Source organism: Salmo trutta, chromosome 40 (genome assembly GCF_901001165.1).
Source record: "Salmo trutta chromosome 40, fSalTru1.1, whole genome shotgun sequence".
NCBI lineage: Eukaryota > Metazoa > Chordata > Actinopteri > Salmoniformes > Salmonidae > Salmo > Salmo trutta.
In genome coordinates this window covers 7,834,173-7,851,582 of record NC_042996.1, presented here as the reverse complement: position 1 = coordinate 7,851,582, position 17,410 = coordinate 7,834,173, and the positions used below count along the sequence as shown (strand labels likewise).

At 40.2% G+C, this 17,410-nt stretch overlaps 1 long non-coding RNA gene and 2 gene segments (V, D, J or C); 1 reads left to right on the top strand and 2 right to left on the bottom strand.

The window, feature by feature from the left end:
- Window positions 1-577: 577 nt before the first annotated feature.
- Window positions 578-2,682, bottom strand: LOC115180094 (Ig kappa chain V region K29-213-like). The segment is given in 2 exon segments: window positions 578-2,355; window positions 2,478-2,682. Coding segments are annotated over 2 exon segments (417 nt in total).
- A 9,638-nt stretch (window positions 2,683-12,320) lies between these two features.
- Window positions 12,321-13,364, bottom strand: LOC115180099 (uncharacterized). The gene is made up of 2 exons (XR_003873038.1): window positions 13,190-13,364; window positions 12,321-13,007 (listed from the first exon to the last, which is right to left on the bottom strand). It is a non-coding gene; the product is annotated as an uncharacterized LOC115180099 (long non-coding RNA).
- Window positions 13,365-13,804: 440 nt separating this feature from the next.
- On the top strand, window positions 13,805-16,303 carry LOC115180131 (Ig kappa-b4 chain C region-like). The segment is given in 3 exon segments: window positions 13,805-13,820; window positions 14,216-14,332; window positions 15,715-16,303. Coding segments are annotated over 3 exon segments (450 nt in total).
- Window positions 16,304-17,410: the final 1,107 nt, after the last annotated feature.

Genomic DNA, 17,410 nt, shown 5'->3' with positions numbered 1-17,410 from the left:
AAACTTCAACCAGCCACACCTCTCATTAGGAGTGTGTGTGTGCTGGTCTACATCTGTGTGATGTGATCAATCAGTTTATTCCAGTTAAGAATATAAGTTATTTATTGTATTTTAACAGCAACAGTTCCAACCTATACTTTTTTTCAACAATCATTTCTACAGTGAGATGTACAGTAGGCCTGATCATGTTTTATCTGTACTGTTACTCAGGGTTGCACTATCAAAAACTGAGTCTGGGTGTGTTCTGTTCACAGGAGGTTGGTGGCATCTTAATTGGGGAGGACAGGCTCATGGTAATGGCTGGAACGGAATTGTATCAAATACATCAATCACATGGTTTCCAGGTGTTTGATGCCATTCCATTTGCTCCGTTCCAGACATTATTTTGAACCTTCCTCCTCAGCATCCTCCTGTGGTTCTGTTATAAATCTGTGATGTGATCAGTCAGTTTATTCCAGTTCAGAATGAATTAAGTTATTGTATTTTAACAGCAACAGTTCCAACATAGACAGTTATTAATGGGGAAAGATAAACATGAAAAAATATTTGAGTATTTCATTGTTTTTTTTGTTTTTTCTATATTGCATTTGTTTTAGGCATAAGGGCAATGAAATGTACCGATATGTAGGTATAGTTGCATGTTTTCATAAGCTTGGGTCCCAGGAAAACACAGCATTTCTAATTTGAGTCCCAGGCGGATAAGTTTAAGAACCCCTGGACTAGGGGATTCTCTCTACCACATGCGAATGCTTCCGTGGAGCTCAAAAGTGTAGCCATGCAGCCTATTTTGGCGGTTCACAATATCGGCCGTACGGATGTGAAATTTGAGTGGAGGAAGCCAGCCGTGCCCAACCAGGTGCTTTCAGTGGAGGACCTGTACCCGGCCTAAGACTACAACCCTCTGTCCTGAGAGCTCACAGAGGAGGATCTTCAGTGGCTAAGGAACCATCTCCAGGACAGGTTCAGTGGAATGGCATGTCTCCTTGAACCTGTCCCAGAACAACCACTACATTTTCTGTCATCCTTGTCTGTACTAGACAAGGAATAATTTAAACTCAATATCGATATCTTGAACTCTCAACAATGTGATGATCACACCTTCCTTAAGCTACATTTGTTTTAAAAGTTGTCCACATTTAAAAGTTGTCCACATCAAGATAGTCATATAGCCTTCTCTACCTCTAACCTCCTGGGGACAGAGTGAACATCTGGTGACAGTACTGCTCTATTCTGGGACAAGCAGAACCACCCAGCCCTGTCTGTGTAAATCTATGTTTCACTCCCACAGCTACCAGTCTAACAGTTGACCACTGCCTGAAATACCCTGGACTGGGCCAGATGTGAGTGGACTGATTTGAATCTTCATGGTGGATTCAGGGAGGAAGACATGACAGATATGCCACCATGCAATTAATGACAGATACAATTGTTATTATACTTTATGTAGATACTGTATATAGCTCCTCCCACCAGTAGAGTACATGTGTCTGATGGTTGAGTCCTGCATCATGTCTCATTCACAGATCTAGCAGTCACTAACCTGCTCATTAAATATAGTGTATATAAAGTTAGGTCACATCAATATTTGGTTGTGAGGTGCATATGGGAACTTGTTTTACAGGGCTAAAATTAAGAAATATTTATTTACATCCCCTTTTTGTACTTCTTATGGACTGTAATTGTGGAGTTATGACTGGTATTGTTTTTAAATCTTCAAAAAATGTTATGAACTTCCAGGTCATAACAAATATAACCAGTCACAACCACAGAGATCCTACTAAATTCTTATTATATTAAATAGTTATAATAGGACATTCTATGATCACAACCATGATGATGAATGTCATATGATCTGAATGATTGTGTCCTAGCCATATTGTCACATGGCACAGTTTAGTGACCACTGTTCCATGTCACTGTCTCTTCCCCCTCAGCACCTGCAGTAGGTCCCAGCTGTAGCAGTACAGTCACTGTGCAGTCTGACTGAGGGAGGTTTTTGTACGGCTCTGTATCACTGTGTGAACACATTACCACTGTGGTAACTCTGACAGTAGTAATCTCCTGCATCTTCAGCCTGGACTCCACTGATGGTCAGAGTGAAGTCACTCCCAGATCCACTGCCACTGAATCTAGATGGAGTCCCAGAATGGAGTTTGTTCCCTGGGAGCATCATTAGTTTGGGTTTTTCTCCTGGTTTCTGTTGGTACCAGGATAGACACTGATGGCCCCATGACTGACCATTGTAACAGTTACCATGCACATTACTGCTGGTTTTACAGTTCAGAGAGACTGTCTGTCCTGGGAGAACAGCTTTCACTGCAGGAGTCTGGGTCACAGTGACCTGTCCTCTGGATTCTGAAACAGAGAAAACAAGTAATTGTACATTACCTGGAATTAAAAACACAATCTCAGTCTTTCAGTTCACTCAAATTGTTTACTTTTCATTGTACAAACACATAGCTCTTATTGTTTTTTACCCTTGATGTAGAAAGCAAGTGTCCAGATGAACATGGTGATAAAAGTCATGGTTGTTGTGGGTTCTGTTGTCATGAAGGACAGCTCTCAGTAATGAAGTGTTAAACTCACAAGGCTATAAATGCTCTAAGAGCAGAAGGGCAGATGCATTATGCAAATGAATGTTTCAAATCTATTTCAGTTTCCAAGTAGGCTCCCATTAGAATATATTTTGTCCTGCATGAGTTTTCTTTCATAATAACTAGGTGGTGCTTATATTTGTCCTATTTCACACGTGTGAATTAACAATGTTTATTTTTTTTTATATCCCAACTCCCCCTGAGACAGCCTCAGAGAGGGGGGTCATGACCAGGATCTGCCATTATTAACTGCGACCCTGGAGCAATTAGGCTTAAATGCCTTGCTCAAGGGAACATCGACAGTTGTTTCACCGTGTCGGCCTGGGGATTTGAACTAGCAACCTTTCGGTTACTGGCCCAACACTATAACCACTAGATACATGCCGCCCCTTTAATAACATCAAACAGTAACTGTTTACTTCATTCCTTTTAACTGGCAACTTTTATGTCACACCACCATCATATTTTTATTCTGATGATGATCAGATATAATGAACTGTCTGTTCACTCATGCTTGGTCTCTCATGTAAGTTCCTCTAATCAGTTAGTGAACACTTCTCTAAACTAAAGCTGGTAGGATTCCTCTGGTAGTGTTGTCTGTCCTCTGTGACTTTACCGCCACTGTTAAATCTGATATCAACATGTTTAATAAAGGAATATACAACATGGATCACTATCACTACTGCTGCTGCTGTTGTCTTTCATATGGACTGTCACGTCCTGACCAGCAGGTGGAGTAGGTGTTAAGTGTTGGTCAGGGCGTGGCAGAAGAAGTTGGGTTTTCTTTGTTCTGTCACGGAATAAGTCGTGCGGGAGAGAGAAGGACCAAGGCGCAGCGGAAGTGTGGATACTCATATTTTAATGTTCAAAAACAGGAGTAGAGCATCCACTGAAAAAAAAAACAATAAACAAAACAATGAACGGTACTCACAATGTGACAGTGTGGCAGGCTAAACCAAACAAAGCAGTGCTCACAACAATTCCCCACAAACACACAGACAAACACACCCAACTAATATAGGACTTCCAATCAAAGGCAACACCACACAGCTGCCTTCAATTGGAAGTCCACCCCAATTACCTCTACATAGAAACACCCAACCTAGACAGAACAAAGAAAACCCAACTTCTTCTGCCACGCCCTGACCAACACTTAACACCTACTCCACCTGCTGGTCAGGACGTGACATGGACAATATGGAGGAATACTAGCAACACTGATCTAATGCTGGACTGTACCTACAGACTAGGAGAACACCTGATACACAGAAAAAGGAAAAAATACTAATCTGGATGTCACGTCCTGACCATAGTAAGAGGTTATTTTTATGGTAGATTAGGTCAGGGCGTGACAGGAGGTGTTTTTCTATGTTTTGTATTTCTATGTTTATGTTGTAGTTTTGTATTTCTATGTTGGCTTTGTTTGGGATGATCTCCAATTAGAGGCAGCTGGTCATCGTTGTCTCTAATTGGAGGTCATATTTAAGTTGGTGTTTGTCCCACCTGGGTTTGTGGGAGATTCATTTTGAGTAGTGTATGTTTCACCTCTGTGTCCCGTTTTGTTGATTTTGTCATTCAGTTTATTTATGTATTGCATGGTTTCACAGTATAAATAAAATGTGGAACGACACACACGCTGCACTTTGGTCCGCTCCTTCTTCATCCTACGACAACCGTGACACTGGATTTAAGATACAATTCATATTTGTATTACCTAGAAACAGCTTATATGAAGTGTTTGTTCTACCTGGAAGATGTTAAAGTGTATTTGTATTGATTATGATTCTGTATGAGTGATCTTCACTGTAACAGCTGCAGCAACACAACACAGAGAGGTTTTTGTACCAGCAGTAATAGGGATTGTATCACTGTGGTGGACTTTTGGTAGTGGCACCAGAGTTGATGTTGGAAGTAAGTAAACAACTAAATTAACTATTTTATTCACCTTTTGATGCCGTGTTTCAATATCTCAATACATTTTGCCTTGATACTGAGGATTTTTCAAATTAACTTTTTTTGATGATTTTTTAAAAATACACAAGGCCTACACATACTATGGCCAATTTGAATATAAATGTTATAAACGTCTAATCAAATTTGACCTGCCTTTAAACTATGAAAGTACTTAGCCTACATTTTAGATTAGTTGTATGAAAAAACATACTGCACCTAGGAGGAAATGTACAAGAAAAAGTCAGGTTTGGTCAATGTTAAGGAAATCAAAATCAAAAACACTTTATTTCTAATTGAGTAGATTAAATCATTTCTGAAAAGTATTCATACTATATCAGAGTTAATTATTTGAACCACAGTCTAAAGAAATTAAGCTTGCCAAACATGCAGGATGTTTTTGTACGAGCAGTAATAGGGATTGTATCACTGTGGTACACTTTTGGTAGCGGCACCAGACTTGATGTTGGAAGTAAGTAACAAGCTCTTTGATATTTCTTTCAGATAATTTTTTCGGGTATTTTACTTTGAAACTCTGTCTCTATGAAAATATTGCAATTTTAACAGATTAATAGGAGAGGTCTAGATACTACAACGTTAACAGATTAACAGGAGAGGTCTAGATACTACAATGTTAACAGATTAACAGGAGAGGTCTAGACACATGCAGTAGATAGTACTCCTTATTCATCTTTCTTGGATCGTTTTTTTACCTGCTTGATTTATAGACTCATAAAGACAGTAAACTAATGTTATTGAACATTTGATCGATATCTTGGACTCTCACCAATGTGATCACACCTACATGAAGCTACATTTGTTTTACATGATCCACATAATATAACCAGTATCACAGCTTCACTATAGTCAGAGTCTTCTCTACCTCCAACACTCTGGGGACGGTGAACATCTGGTGACAGTGCTGCTCTATTCTGGGACAAGCAGAACAACCCAGCCCTGTCTATGTAAATCTCAGTTTCACTCCCACAGCTACCAGTCTAGCAGTTGAACAGTTTCACAGCCTGAAATACCCTTTACTGGGCCAGATGTGAGGGAGGGACTGGACTTAACCTTTATGGTGGATTCAGGGAAGTTACAATAACAGATATTTCATCATATAATTAATGACAGATAAAATATATATTATTCAAACATGTTTCATGTTTGAGCCCAGCATCATGTCTCATTCACAGATGTAACAGTCAGCAACCTGCTCATCAAAATAGTTCATATAATGCTAGATGATCACATCAATATTTGGTTGAGGTACATATGGGGTGTTTGATTTAGCATCACAATCTTTTTTTTTTCTTCATATATCTGTGGATCAGACTCTGATTATGAACAGGTAATGTATGTTTTAAAACTTCATGTAACTTTTATAAGTGAACTTTACGACCATGACAATAATTATTCACAAGTATGAGGATGATGATGGGGAACATGTGATCTGAATGATGCTTTCTAACATATTCAAAGTTGACCTCCTCTACTGATCAGTGTTCCATGTCACTGTCTCTTCCCCCTCAGCAACTGCAGCATTCATTGGAGAGATCTGTGTGAGCAGCAGCATTTTAAAGGTAGAGGCTGATTGTTCAGCCAATCAGTGTCTTAAGTGGTTAACAAGCCTCAGCTCGGCTCAATTAAAGGCCTGGGAAGGTGCTGAAAGGATCTAGCCAGGTGTGGCAGGAGAGGCGTTTTGCCTTGACAGAACAACAGCACGTTTTAGGGGGTTACAATCATGTTATTTCATCTCAATAAATATTGCTGAATCTTAACTTGCAATTCAATACCTGACTGAGGGACCTGACAGAAGCTGGGTTTTTTATTCTGTAAATGTGAGACATTACTATTGCACATAGATGGAGTCTATTCAATGTATTATGTGACATGCTACGAAAATGTTTGTTTGCCATAGCAACATGGAAAGAATATTTATGTAGTATGGATCTACGGGTGTTGCCACTTCAGGAATGCTTTGACATGAGAGTGTCAGTTGACATATTGTCAGCATCACTGATATATTTAGCTCAGTGTCTTATAGCTTTACAGGGTCGTCCATGACGATACCGGTGATTCAGCCGCCTTCCGGAGAAGTCACTGTAGTGTCTAGAAGCCATTGTAGTGGTCTATAGAGTCCCCACATGGTGCTAGTTCTGGAAACATTAGTGTTTTATAGCTGAATGTTACGGTATAATAGTGAATAATATCAGTAGTGCTGTGTGCTGAAACTATTTTGAGATTAAGTTGTGGATATCTTCTTGCCTCTTAGTTCAAATAAAGATTGTTTTGACAATGCTGCTCTATTCTGGGACAAGCAGAACCACGCAGCCCTGTCTATGTAAATCTCAGTTTCACTCCCACAGCTACCAGTCTAGCATTTGACCAGTTTCATTGCCTGAAACACCATGGACTGGGCCAGATGTGAGGGTTTGAACCTTTATGGTGGATTCAGGGAGGGAGACACAACAGATATGCCACCATGTAATTAATGACAGATATTACTGTATGTCTGTTTGAGCCCAGCAGCATGTCTCATTCACAGATCCAGCCTCATGTCTCAACCATAGATGCAACAGTCAGTAACCTGCTCATGAAAATAGTTAATATAATGCTAGATGGTCAATATTTGGTTGAGGTGGATTATGGGGATTGTATCTAGGGGGGCTGATGCTGATGTAACATCACCTTCTTTTTCTTTACTTCTCTACATCTTATTTTGCATATTGGACTGGTATTGTGGGTATTTCAGAACTTCAAATAACTTTTGAAGGTGCACTACATTGATGATGATGATGATGATGATGATGATGATGATGGGGAACATGTGATCTGAATGATGCTTTCTAAACATATTCTAAGTTGACTTCACTAACCAGTGTTTCATGCCACTGTCTCTTGTATGACAGAACCTCAGGTTGTTATAGTGGGTTATAATCATGTTATATGATCTCAGTAAATATGGTTCAATCTTAACTTGAAATTCACTACCCAATAGAGGGACATAACAGAGACGGGGATATTTATTCTGAAATTATGTGAGACATTATTTCACATAGATAGAGACCATTCAACTTATTGTCTGAAATGTTAATTAAAAGGTTTGCTAGCCACAGCAAAAGGGCCGGCATATTTATGTAGTCTGGACCTACGGGTGTTGTCAGTTCAGGAATGCCTTAACATGAAGGTGGATAAGTTTACATTATAGTCAGCATCACTGATATATTTAGCTCAGTGAATCTTAGTTCCGTCAGTGTTCCATGTCACTGTCTCTTCCCCCTCAGCACCTGCAGTAGGAACAGCTGTAGCAGTACAGTCACTGTGCAGTCTGACTGAGGGAGGTTTTTGTACGGCTCTGTATCACTGTGTGAACCACTGAGTGCTACCAGGATAGTGTAAACTCTGACAGTAGTAATCTCCTGCATCTTCAGCCTGGATTCCACTGATGGTCAGAGCGAAATCACTCCCAGATCCACTGCCGCTGAATCTAGATGGAGTCCCAGACTGAAGTGTTGTAGCACGGTAAATAAGGAGTTTAGGAGCTCCTCCAGGTTTCTGTTGGTACCAGGCTAGGAAGTTATTACCATACACATCACTGCTGGTTTTACAGTTCAGAGAGACTTGCTGTCCTGGGACAACAGTTTTCACTGCAGGAGTCTGTGTCACAACATACTGTCCTCTGGCTTCTGAAAAATAAAAAATAAACATTTATTTAAATGAAATATTACATATTGTAATGAATAGTTCTGAAAATAAATATTAACATTGATATACTGTACATGTATACACCGTAGATTTAATTATATTCAACAATAAGTTCCAAAAACTGTAACCTTGAATGCAGAAAGCAAGTGTCCAGATGAAGATGGTGATAAAAGTCATGGTTGTTGTGGGTTCTGTTGTCATGAAGGACAGCTCTCAGTAATGAAGTGTTAAACTCACAGGGATATAAACACTCTCAGAACACTGAAGCATGTGCTGTCTATGCAAAGTGTCTTCTCTATGCAAACATACTTTATTGTTCCCAGGGAAACTGTAGTTGAAGAGTTTTTCTTCTTCTTCTTTGGGATTGGGTTGACGGATTACATCCAATTTAAAAGGTGCATACACCGCCACCTACTGGTCTAAATTGTGAGGCCAGTCACAGCCTACAGTATCTACATTATATTATCTTTATTATTCCTGTTCCCAAATGGACAAACTTGCACCACCAACTAACCCTACACACACTATTTCATAAAAATAAAATCACCTCCCCAATAACTCTTCTAGAGTAAAACCTTGTACACCAGGTACTTCTCATCATCTACCACCTACACATTAAAACCCACTACCCCATTCCACTACTTTGACCCTATCTGCTTCTGCACCATGCCAACCGCCTGGGAGGACGGAACACTACCACTCCAAAACGCCCTGTAACTCTTCTGAAGTCGGATCTCGTATACCCAAATACTTCTCTGCAGCTGCCACCACAACAGCTATTCTCTGTAATTTACATTCCATTTCTATGGTACAGTTGATAACCATTGCTATGAACGCTAAGAAGACAACCTTTCTGAAGCATAACTCACTCGCTGCCCTATCCCTCTGTGCTGGCACAAATCTACTACTCACTGGGATCCCTCACCCTTGACCCATCCTCTTCCACTTCCTTCACTGCCTCAGCATTTGACATCCTCTGCACTACTCTGGTCACATCAACCTGCCTCTCTCTCACCTGACACTTCCGATCTCCAGCAACAGGAGCACCGCTACAGTTGACACACACAACTTTATCCAGCGAAACTACACAGTCCTCTGTCCCATGACCTCCTGCACACTTCCCACACCGTGGAATCTCCCTCCTACACACTGCTGCAACATGATCATGAACGTTGCAACTGAAACAGAGCAGTGGATTCTGCACAAAAGCTCTAACAGAATAACTAATATATCCTAACATGACTTTGTCAGACTCAAATCAAAAGGACTGACAATGACTCCTCTGTCTCAACACTCTCCCCACCGGGTCTGTGTCTCACCAAACGGTGGGCGTCACAAACACCACGAATTTTAAACTTCAATTGCTCCACCTCCAGACTTAATGCTATCCCAAAATTCACCCCTTACAATTGTGCCCTGTGTCATGAAAAAATCTTCCCAGCATGAAATAGTTCCCAACCGTTCTGATTGTTTTCTGATTGTAAAATCATGCTGTAACATCTCTCCCAGCATGAAAATGTTCCCAATACAATAATTGCATGCCCATTTCTTTATGTGGATGGCTGAGCTCGTGAGGATGTTGCGGTGGCGTGTAGAGTACCACATTCACCATATGGTGTGATGATTTCCACCTTTTAATAGGGTGTTCTCTCACACCTTCCCTTGACCTCTAAAAACGGTTCTGTGGGCACGCACATTTGCTTCACACATCTGACAATCAATGGTGGCCAGGGCTATTGACTCTGACCAATCAGAAGCTTGTTGAGGTGTGAGGTCAGCATATAAACACCCGGACTTGCGCGTCAAAGTGCTGAGGGTTGATGTGAGGAGAGATTTAACAGCGATTGCAAAGACTTTGATGCTACGTTTTCGATTGACAGTGCATATATTTGTTAGTGAGTTAACTATACAAACAAGTTAAAACTGCAGACCTCTGAGAACAAGCTATCTTGACCAGTTTACAGCTAATTATGCTAGTTAGCTAGCTAAGTCAAGGGTGAGGTGGTGTGAGAGAAACATCTGCAGGAGCTCAGGCATCCACACAGACGCACGTGCAACTGACTGGGAACATTTTCACACTGTGTAAAGTTTTACATGACGTCACAATCACAACACAATCGGAACGATTGAGCATTACTTCACACTGGGAGTGTTTTTACATGTACCCTGTTGGTATAAGCAAAGCAAGAAACCGATCTTGACCCAAGTTGAGTGACGCAGAGCGTCCGCTCCCTCTAATCAGGAGAAACAAACATCACAGGTTACCTTCACTGATTCAACTGCACCCAACTCTTTTCTGACCCAACCTGAAACCACAAATGAATCTAACCAAAAGGCAGGGGTCCACCTCCTCAAAAATGTCACTCCTATTATACCAGATTCTTCTTTATCATGTCTGACGCCATTCTTCCTCAACAAACATCTTCCCACTACACTCGGCTCTTCTCCTCCTTCCTCACTGTCCACAATTGCATCTATCTGTTCACCAAGCTCTTGCCACACCTTCATCAGCTACACTGCTTGCAGAGCACTGATGGTGTTTCTCCAAAACCCAACTTCTGTTCCTGACCTCTCCATGCTTCCTTCACCTTCTCACAACCTCCATTCATTGGAGAGATCTGTGTGAGCAGCAGCATTTTAAAGGTAGAGGCTGATTGTTCAGCCAATCAGTGTCTTAAGTGGTTAACAAGCCTCAGCTCGGCTCAATTAAAGGCCTGGGAAGGTGCTGAAAGGATCTAGCCAGGTGTGGCAGGAGAGGCGTTTTGCCTTGACAGAACAACAGCATGTTTTAGGGGGTTACAATCATGTTATTTCATCTCAATAAATATTGCTGAATCTTAACTTGCAATTCAATACCTGACTGAGGGACCTGACAGAAGCTGGGTTTTTTATTCTGTAAATGTGAGACATTACTATTGCACATAGATGGAGTCTATTCAATGTATTATGTGACATGCTACGAAAACGTTTGTTTGCCATAGCAACATGGAAAGAATATTTATGTAGTATGGATCTACGGGTGTTGCCACTTCAGGAATGCTTTGACATGAGAGTGTCAGTTGACATATTGTCAGCATCACTGATATATTTAGCTCAGTGTCTTATAGCTTTACAGGGTCGTCCATGACGATACCGGTGATTCAGCCGCCTTCCGGAGAAGTCACTGTAGTGTCTAGAAGCCATTGTAGTGGTCTATAGAGTCCCCACATGGTGCTAGTTCTGGAAACATTAGTGTTTTATAGCTGAATGTTACGGTATAATAGTGAATAATATCAGTAGTGCTGTGTGCTGAAACTATTTTGAGATTAAGTTGTGGATATCTTCTTGCCTCTTAGTTCAAATAAAGATTGTTCTGACAATGCTGCTCTATTCTGGGACAAGCAGAACCACGCAGCCCTGTCTATGTAAATCTCAGTTTCACTCCCACAGCTACCAGTCTAGCATTTGACCAGTTTCATTGCCTGAAACACCATGGACTGGGCCAGATGTGAGGGTTTGAACCTTTATGGTGGATTCAGGGAGGGAGACACAACAGATATGCCACCATGTAATTAATGACAGATATTACTGTATGTCTGTTTGAGCCCAGCAGCATGTCTCATTCACAGATCCAGCCTCATGTCTCAACCATAGATGCAACAGTCAGTAACCTGCTCATGAAAATAGTTAATATAATGCTAGATGGTCAATATTTGGTTGAGGTGGATTATGGGGATTGTATCTAGGGGGGCTGATGCTGATGTAACATCACCTTCTTTTTCTTTACTTCTCTACATCTTATTTTGCATATTGGACTGGTATTGTGGGTATTTCAGAACTTCAAATAACTTTTGAAGGTGCACTACATTGATGATGATGATGATGATGATGATGATGATGATGATGGGGAACATGTGATCTGAATGATGCTTTCTAAACATATTCTAAGTTGACTTCACTAACCAGTGTTTCATGCCACTGTCTCTTGTATGACAGAACCTCAGGTTGTTATAGTGGGTTATAATCATGTTATATGATCTCAGTAAATATGGTTCAATCTTAACTTGAAATTAACTACCCAATAGAGGGACATAACAGAGACGGGGATATTTATTCTGAAATTATGTGAGACATTATTTCACATAGATAGAGACCATTCAACTTATTGTCTGAAATGTTAATTAAAAGGTTTGCTAGCCACAGCAAAAGGGCCGGCATATTTATGTAGTCTGGACCTACGGGTGTTGTCAGTTCAGGAATGCCTTAACATGAAGGTGGATAAGTTTACATTATAGTCAGCATCACTGATATATTTAGCTCAGTGAATCTTAGTTCAGTCAGTGTTCCATGTCACTGTCTCTTCCCCCTCAGCACCTGCAGTAGGAACAGCTGTAGCAGTACAGTCACTGTGCAGTCTGACTGAGGGAGGTTTTTGTACGGCTCTGTATCACTGTGTGAACACATCACCACTGTGGTAACTCTGACAGTAGTAATCTCCTGCATCTTCAGCCTGGACTCCACTGATGGTCAGAGTGAAGTCACTATGAGATCCACTGCCACTGAATCTAGATGGAGTCCCAGGCTCAAGTTCTTCAGCATCATAAATGAGGAGTTGAGGAGCGCCTCCAGGTTTCTGTTGGTACCAGGCCATACAGCTGTAATCCCCAGAACAAAGATCTGCTACATCTGCACTTGTTTTGCAGTTTATAATAACTTTCTGTTCTGGGAGAACAGTTTTCATAGCAGGAGTCTGAGTCACAGTGACCTGTCCTCTGGATTCTGAAACAGAGAAATTCAATAACTTAATTGAACTGTGTTCGTTTTGTCTAATTTTAATTAATCTCATTCTCTTAAGGCAGAAGTATTATTCAGATTACATATTTAAATTACATATTACATATTTAGATTACATATTACTTGTAAGGAAGTCATTTTAGGAGCAATAAATTGTAAAATCTTACTCTGAATTAAGAATATCAATATCCACAAAAAGCTCACGATAAAAGTCATAATTGTAGTTCTGTTGTCATGAAGGACAGCTCTCAGTCATGAAGTGTTAAACTCACAGGGATATAAATACTCTTAGAGCAGCGGAGCAGATGCATTATGCAAATTAATGTTTCAAATCTATTTCAGTTTCCAAGTAGGCTCCCATCAGAATATATTTTGTCCTGGTTGAGCTTTCTTTTATAATAATTTGGTGGGTGCTTAAATTTGTCCTATTTCACACATGTACACGTGTGTTTTATGCCCATGTGTGAATTGGAAATGTGTTTTTTTGTGTGTATCCCAACTCCCCTTTAGTCATCCTTGGAGAGTGGGTCAAGACCAGGGTCTGCCAGTGCCTTGCTCAATGGTACATCAACGTATTTTTCACCTTGTCGACCTGGATATTGGAAATCGTGACCTTTCAGTTACTGGCCCAACACTCTAACCGATAGCTACCTGCTGCCAATTTCATAAAATCAAATAGCAACTGTTTACTCAGATAACTAATGTATGGCAACTTTTATGTCACACCACCATTATATTGTTATTCTGATGAGGATCAGATATAATGAACTGTCTGTTCACTCATGCTTGGTCTCTCATGTAAGTTCCTCTAATCAGTTAGTGAACACTTCTCTAAACTAAAGCTGGTAGGATTCCTCTGGTAGTGTTGTTTGTCCTCTGTGACTTTACCACCACTGTTAAATCTGATATCAACATGTTTAATAAAGGAATATACAACATGGATCACTATCACTACTGCTGCTGCTGTTGTCTTTCATATGGACAATATGGAGGAATACTAGCAACACTGATCTAATGCTGGACTGTACCTACAGACTAGGAGAACACCTGATACACAGAAGAAGGAAAAAATACTAATATCTGGATTTAAGATACAATTCATATTTGTATTACCTAGAAACAGCTTATATGAAGTGTTTGTTTTACCTGGAAGATGTTAAAGTGTATTTGTATTGATTATGATTCTGTATGAGTGATCTTCACTGTAACAGCTGCAGCAACACAACACAGAGAGGTTTTTGTACCAGCAGTAATAGGGATTGTATCACTGTGGAGGACTTTTGGTAGCGGCACCAGACTTGATGTTGGAAGTAAGTAAACAACAAAATGTACTGTTTTATTCACCTTTGATGTCCTGTTTCAATATCACTGTACATTTTGCCTTGATATTGAGGATTTTTTCAAATTACATTTTTTAGATGATTTAAACAAAATACACACGGCCTACACATACTATGGCCAATTTGAATATACATCTTATTACATCTAATCAAATTTGACCTACCTTTAAACTATGAAAGTGATTAGCCTACATTTTAGATTAGTTGTATGAAAAAACATACTGCACCTAGTAGGAAATGTACAAGAAAAAGTCAGTTTTGATCAATGTTAAGGAAATCAAAATCAAAAACACTTTATTTCTAATTGAGTAGATTAAAACGTTTCTGAAAAGTAATCATACCATAGTAGAGTTAGATATTTGAACCACTGTCTAAATAAATTAAGCTTGCCAAACATGCAGGAGGTTTTTGTACCAGCAGTAATAGGGATTGTATCACTGTGGTACACTTTTGGTAGCGGCACCAGACTTGATGTTGGAAGTAAGTAACACGCTCTTTGATATTTCTTTCAGATAATTTTTGGGGGTATTTTACTTTCTGAAACTCTGTCTCTATGAAAATATTGCGATTTTTACATATATCACTTTCTAAATTAAAAAAAAAATGATATGACTTTTGACTAAGCCTTCTTTCAAATGAAATGTTATTTAACCAACATGTTCAAATGTAGGTGTTTATTTAAATGTGTGGTTTGGTGGATTGCAGAGGATAGTTCTAGTATAACTATTTTATAATATGGAATATAGTTGTTGCATTGCGTATTACTGTTTTTTTTAAAAATATTTAACTCAAATATTTTTGGTTAAATATTTGAGTGAGCCTTCTTTCAAATAAATATTTATTGAATCAAAATGATAAATTGAGGGTTTATTTGTATGTCTAATTTGTATAATTACAGAATATCACTCCTAATTCTGGTATAATAACTAATAGTATTGTATATAGTATTCATCATTGTTGCATTGTATTCATGGTAGACTTCACTGTTAGTGTGAAGACAAAGGCTCTCAGTTATGGTTGTAACTGACTTCATAATCTAACATGGATGATATGTGATGAAAATACTATGAATATGACTAGGCTATTCTGATCAGATCCATTCCTAAACAATATCTGTATAACATGTATAACTGACACCGTATGATTAGTAACTGTAGTTAAGCACTTTATACTTGTTTGGATCATGTTACTTTAGTGTTTTCTCCACATCTTCTAAACAATCTAACTTTAACATTCATATTTAGAGGTCATTTTCAATTCACTTTATTTTGTTGTGTCCTTTGCTGAAGATAATCTCTTACTGTTGCTGTACTTCTTGTAATTACTTAGTTGATGTGTTCTGTTTGTTCCAGGTAACAGTGCCCCCACCCTCACCGTCCTGCCCCCCTCTAGTGAGGAGCTGTCCAGTACAACAACAGCCACACTGACATGTCTGGCCAACAAGGGCTTCCCCTCAGACTGGACCATGAGCTGGAAAGTGGACGGGACCAGCCAGAAGCAGGAGGCCAGTCCCGGGGTCCTGGAGAAGGATGGCCTGTACAGCTGGAGCAGCACCCTGACTCTCACTGGCCAGGAGTGGACCAAGGCAGGAGAGGTGACCTGTGAAGCCCAGCAGAAATCCCAGACTCCAGTCACCAAGACCCTGAGGAAGGCTGACTGTTCTGGGTAGCACCCCTCAGTCACACACCCCTGTGGAGAGAGGCTGCTGGTTCCTCTGCTTTGACTCTGTTCTGAGATCAGATGTTCTCTGTCTGATTGATCACTGACATGTAGACTAACAGAGGGCTTTGCTTGAGTTCATGTGTCAATCGTCTCTGTAGACTGAGGTTGAATCAGTGTTAGATTTGATGTGTTCTGTTTTATTACTATTAGATACTGTAGGAATGTTTCCTTTGATGCTTTGATGAATAGATGAAAATAAAGATTTCCCTTTGGAACAAATATTTTTTTGTCTCTTTGATAATTACACTGTAATCTTAAATGTTGTTGAATGGTATAGACATATATTAATAAAGCCTGATTCACAGTTTCTTTGAAAACTATCAGACCAAAATGTTATTGCTTAGTTATTTATGTTCTCACTTGAAACCACATCATCTTCAACCAGCAAATCAAATCAAATCAAATGTTACTAGTCATATGACCTGAATGCAACGTAGACCTTACAGAGAAATGCTTATATATGAGCCCCTAATCAACAATGCAGTTTCAAAATACATATATGAAGAAGAGATAAAAGTAACAAATAATTAAAGAGCAGCAGTAAAATAACAGTAGCGAGACTGTATACAGGGGGGTACCGATACAGAGTCAATGTGCGGGGCCACCAGTTAGAGGTAGTACGAACATGTAGGTAGAGTTATTAAAGTGACTATGCATAGATGACAACAGAGAGTAGCAGTGGTGTAAAGAGGGAGAGGGGGGGCAATGCAAATAGTCTGGGTAGCCATTTGACTAGATGTTCAGGAATCTCATGGCTTGGGGGTAGAAGCTGTTTAGAAGCCTCTTGGACCTAGACATGGTGCTCCGGTACTGCCTGCCATGCGGTAGCAGAGGAACAGTCTATGACTAGGGTGGCTGGAGTCTTTGACAATATTTAGGGCCTTCCTCTGACACCGCGGTCCTGGATGGCAGGAAGCTTGGCCCCAGTGATGTACTGGGCCGTTCTTACTACCCTCTGTACTACCTTGCGGTCGGAGGCCGAGCAGTTGCCATACCAGGCAGTGAAGCAACCAGTCAGGATGCTCTCGATGTTGCAGCTGTAGAACCTTTTGAGGATCTGAGGACCCATGCCAAATCTTTTCAGTCTCCTGAAGGGGAATAGGTTTGGTCGTGCCCTCTTCACGACTGTCTTGGTGTGCTTGGACCATGTTAGTTTGTTGGTGATGTGAAGCTCTCAACCTGCTCCACTGCAGCGCCATCGATGAGAATGGGGGGCGTGCTCGGTCCTCTTTTTCCTGCAGTCCACAACACTCTCCTTAGTCTTGATCACATTGAGGGAGAGGTTCTTGTCCTGGCACCACATGGCCAGGTCTCTGACCTCCTCCC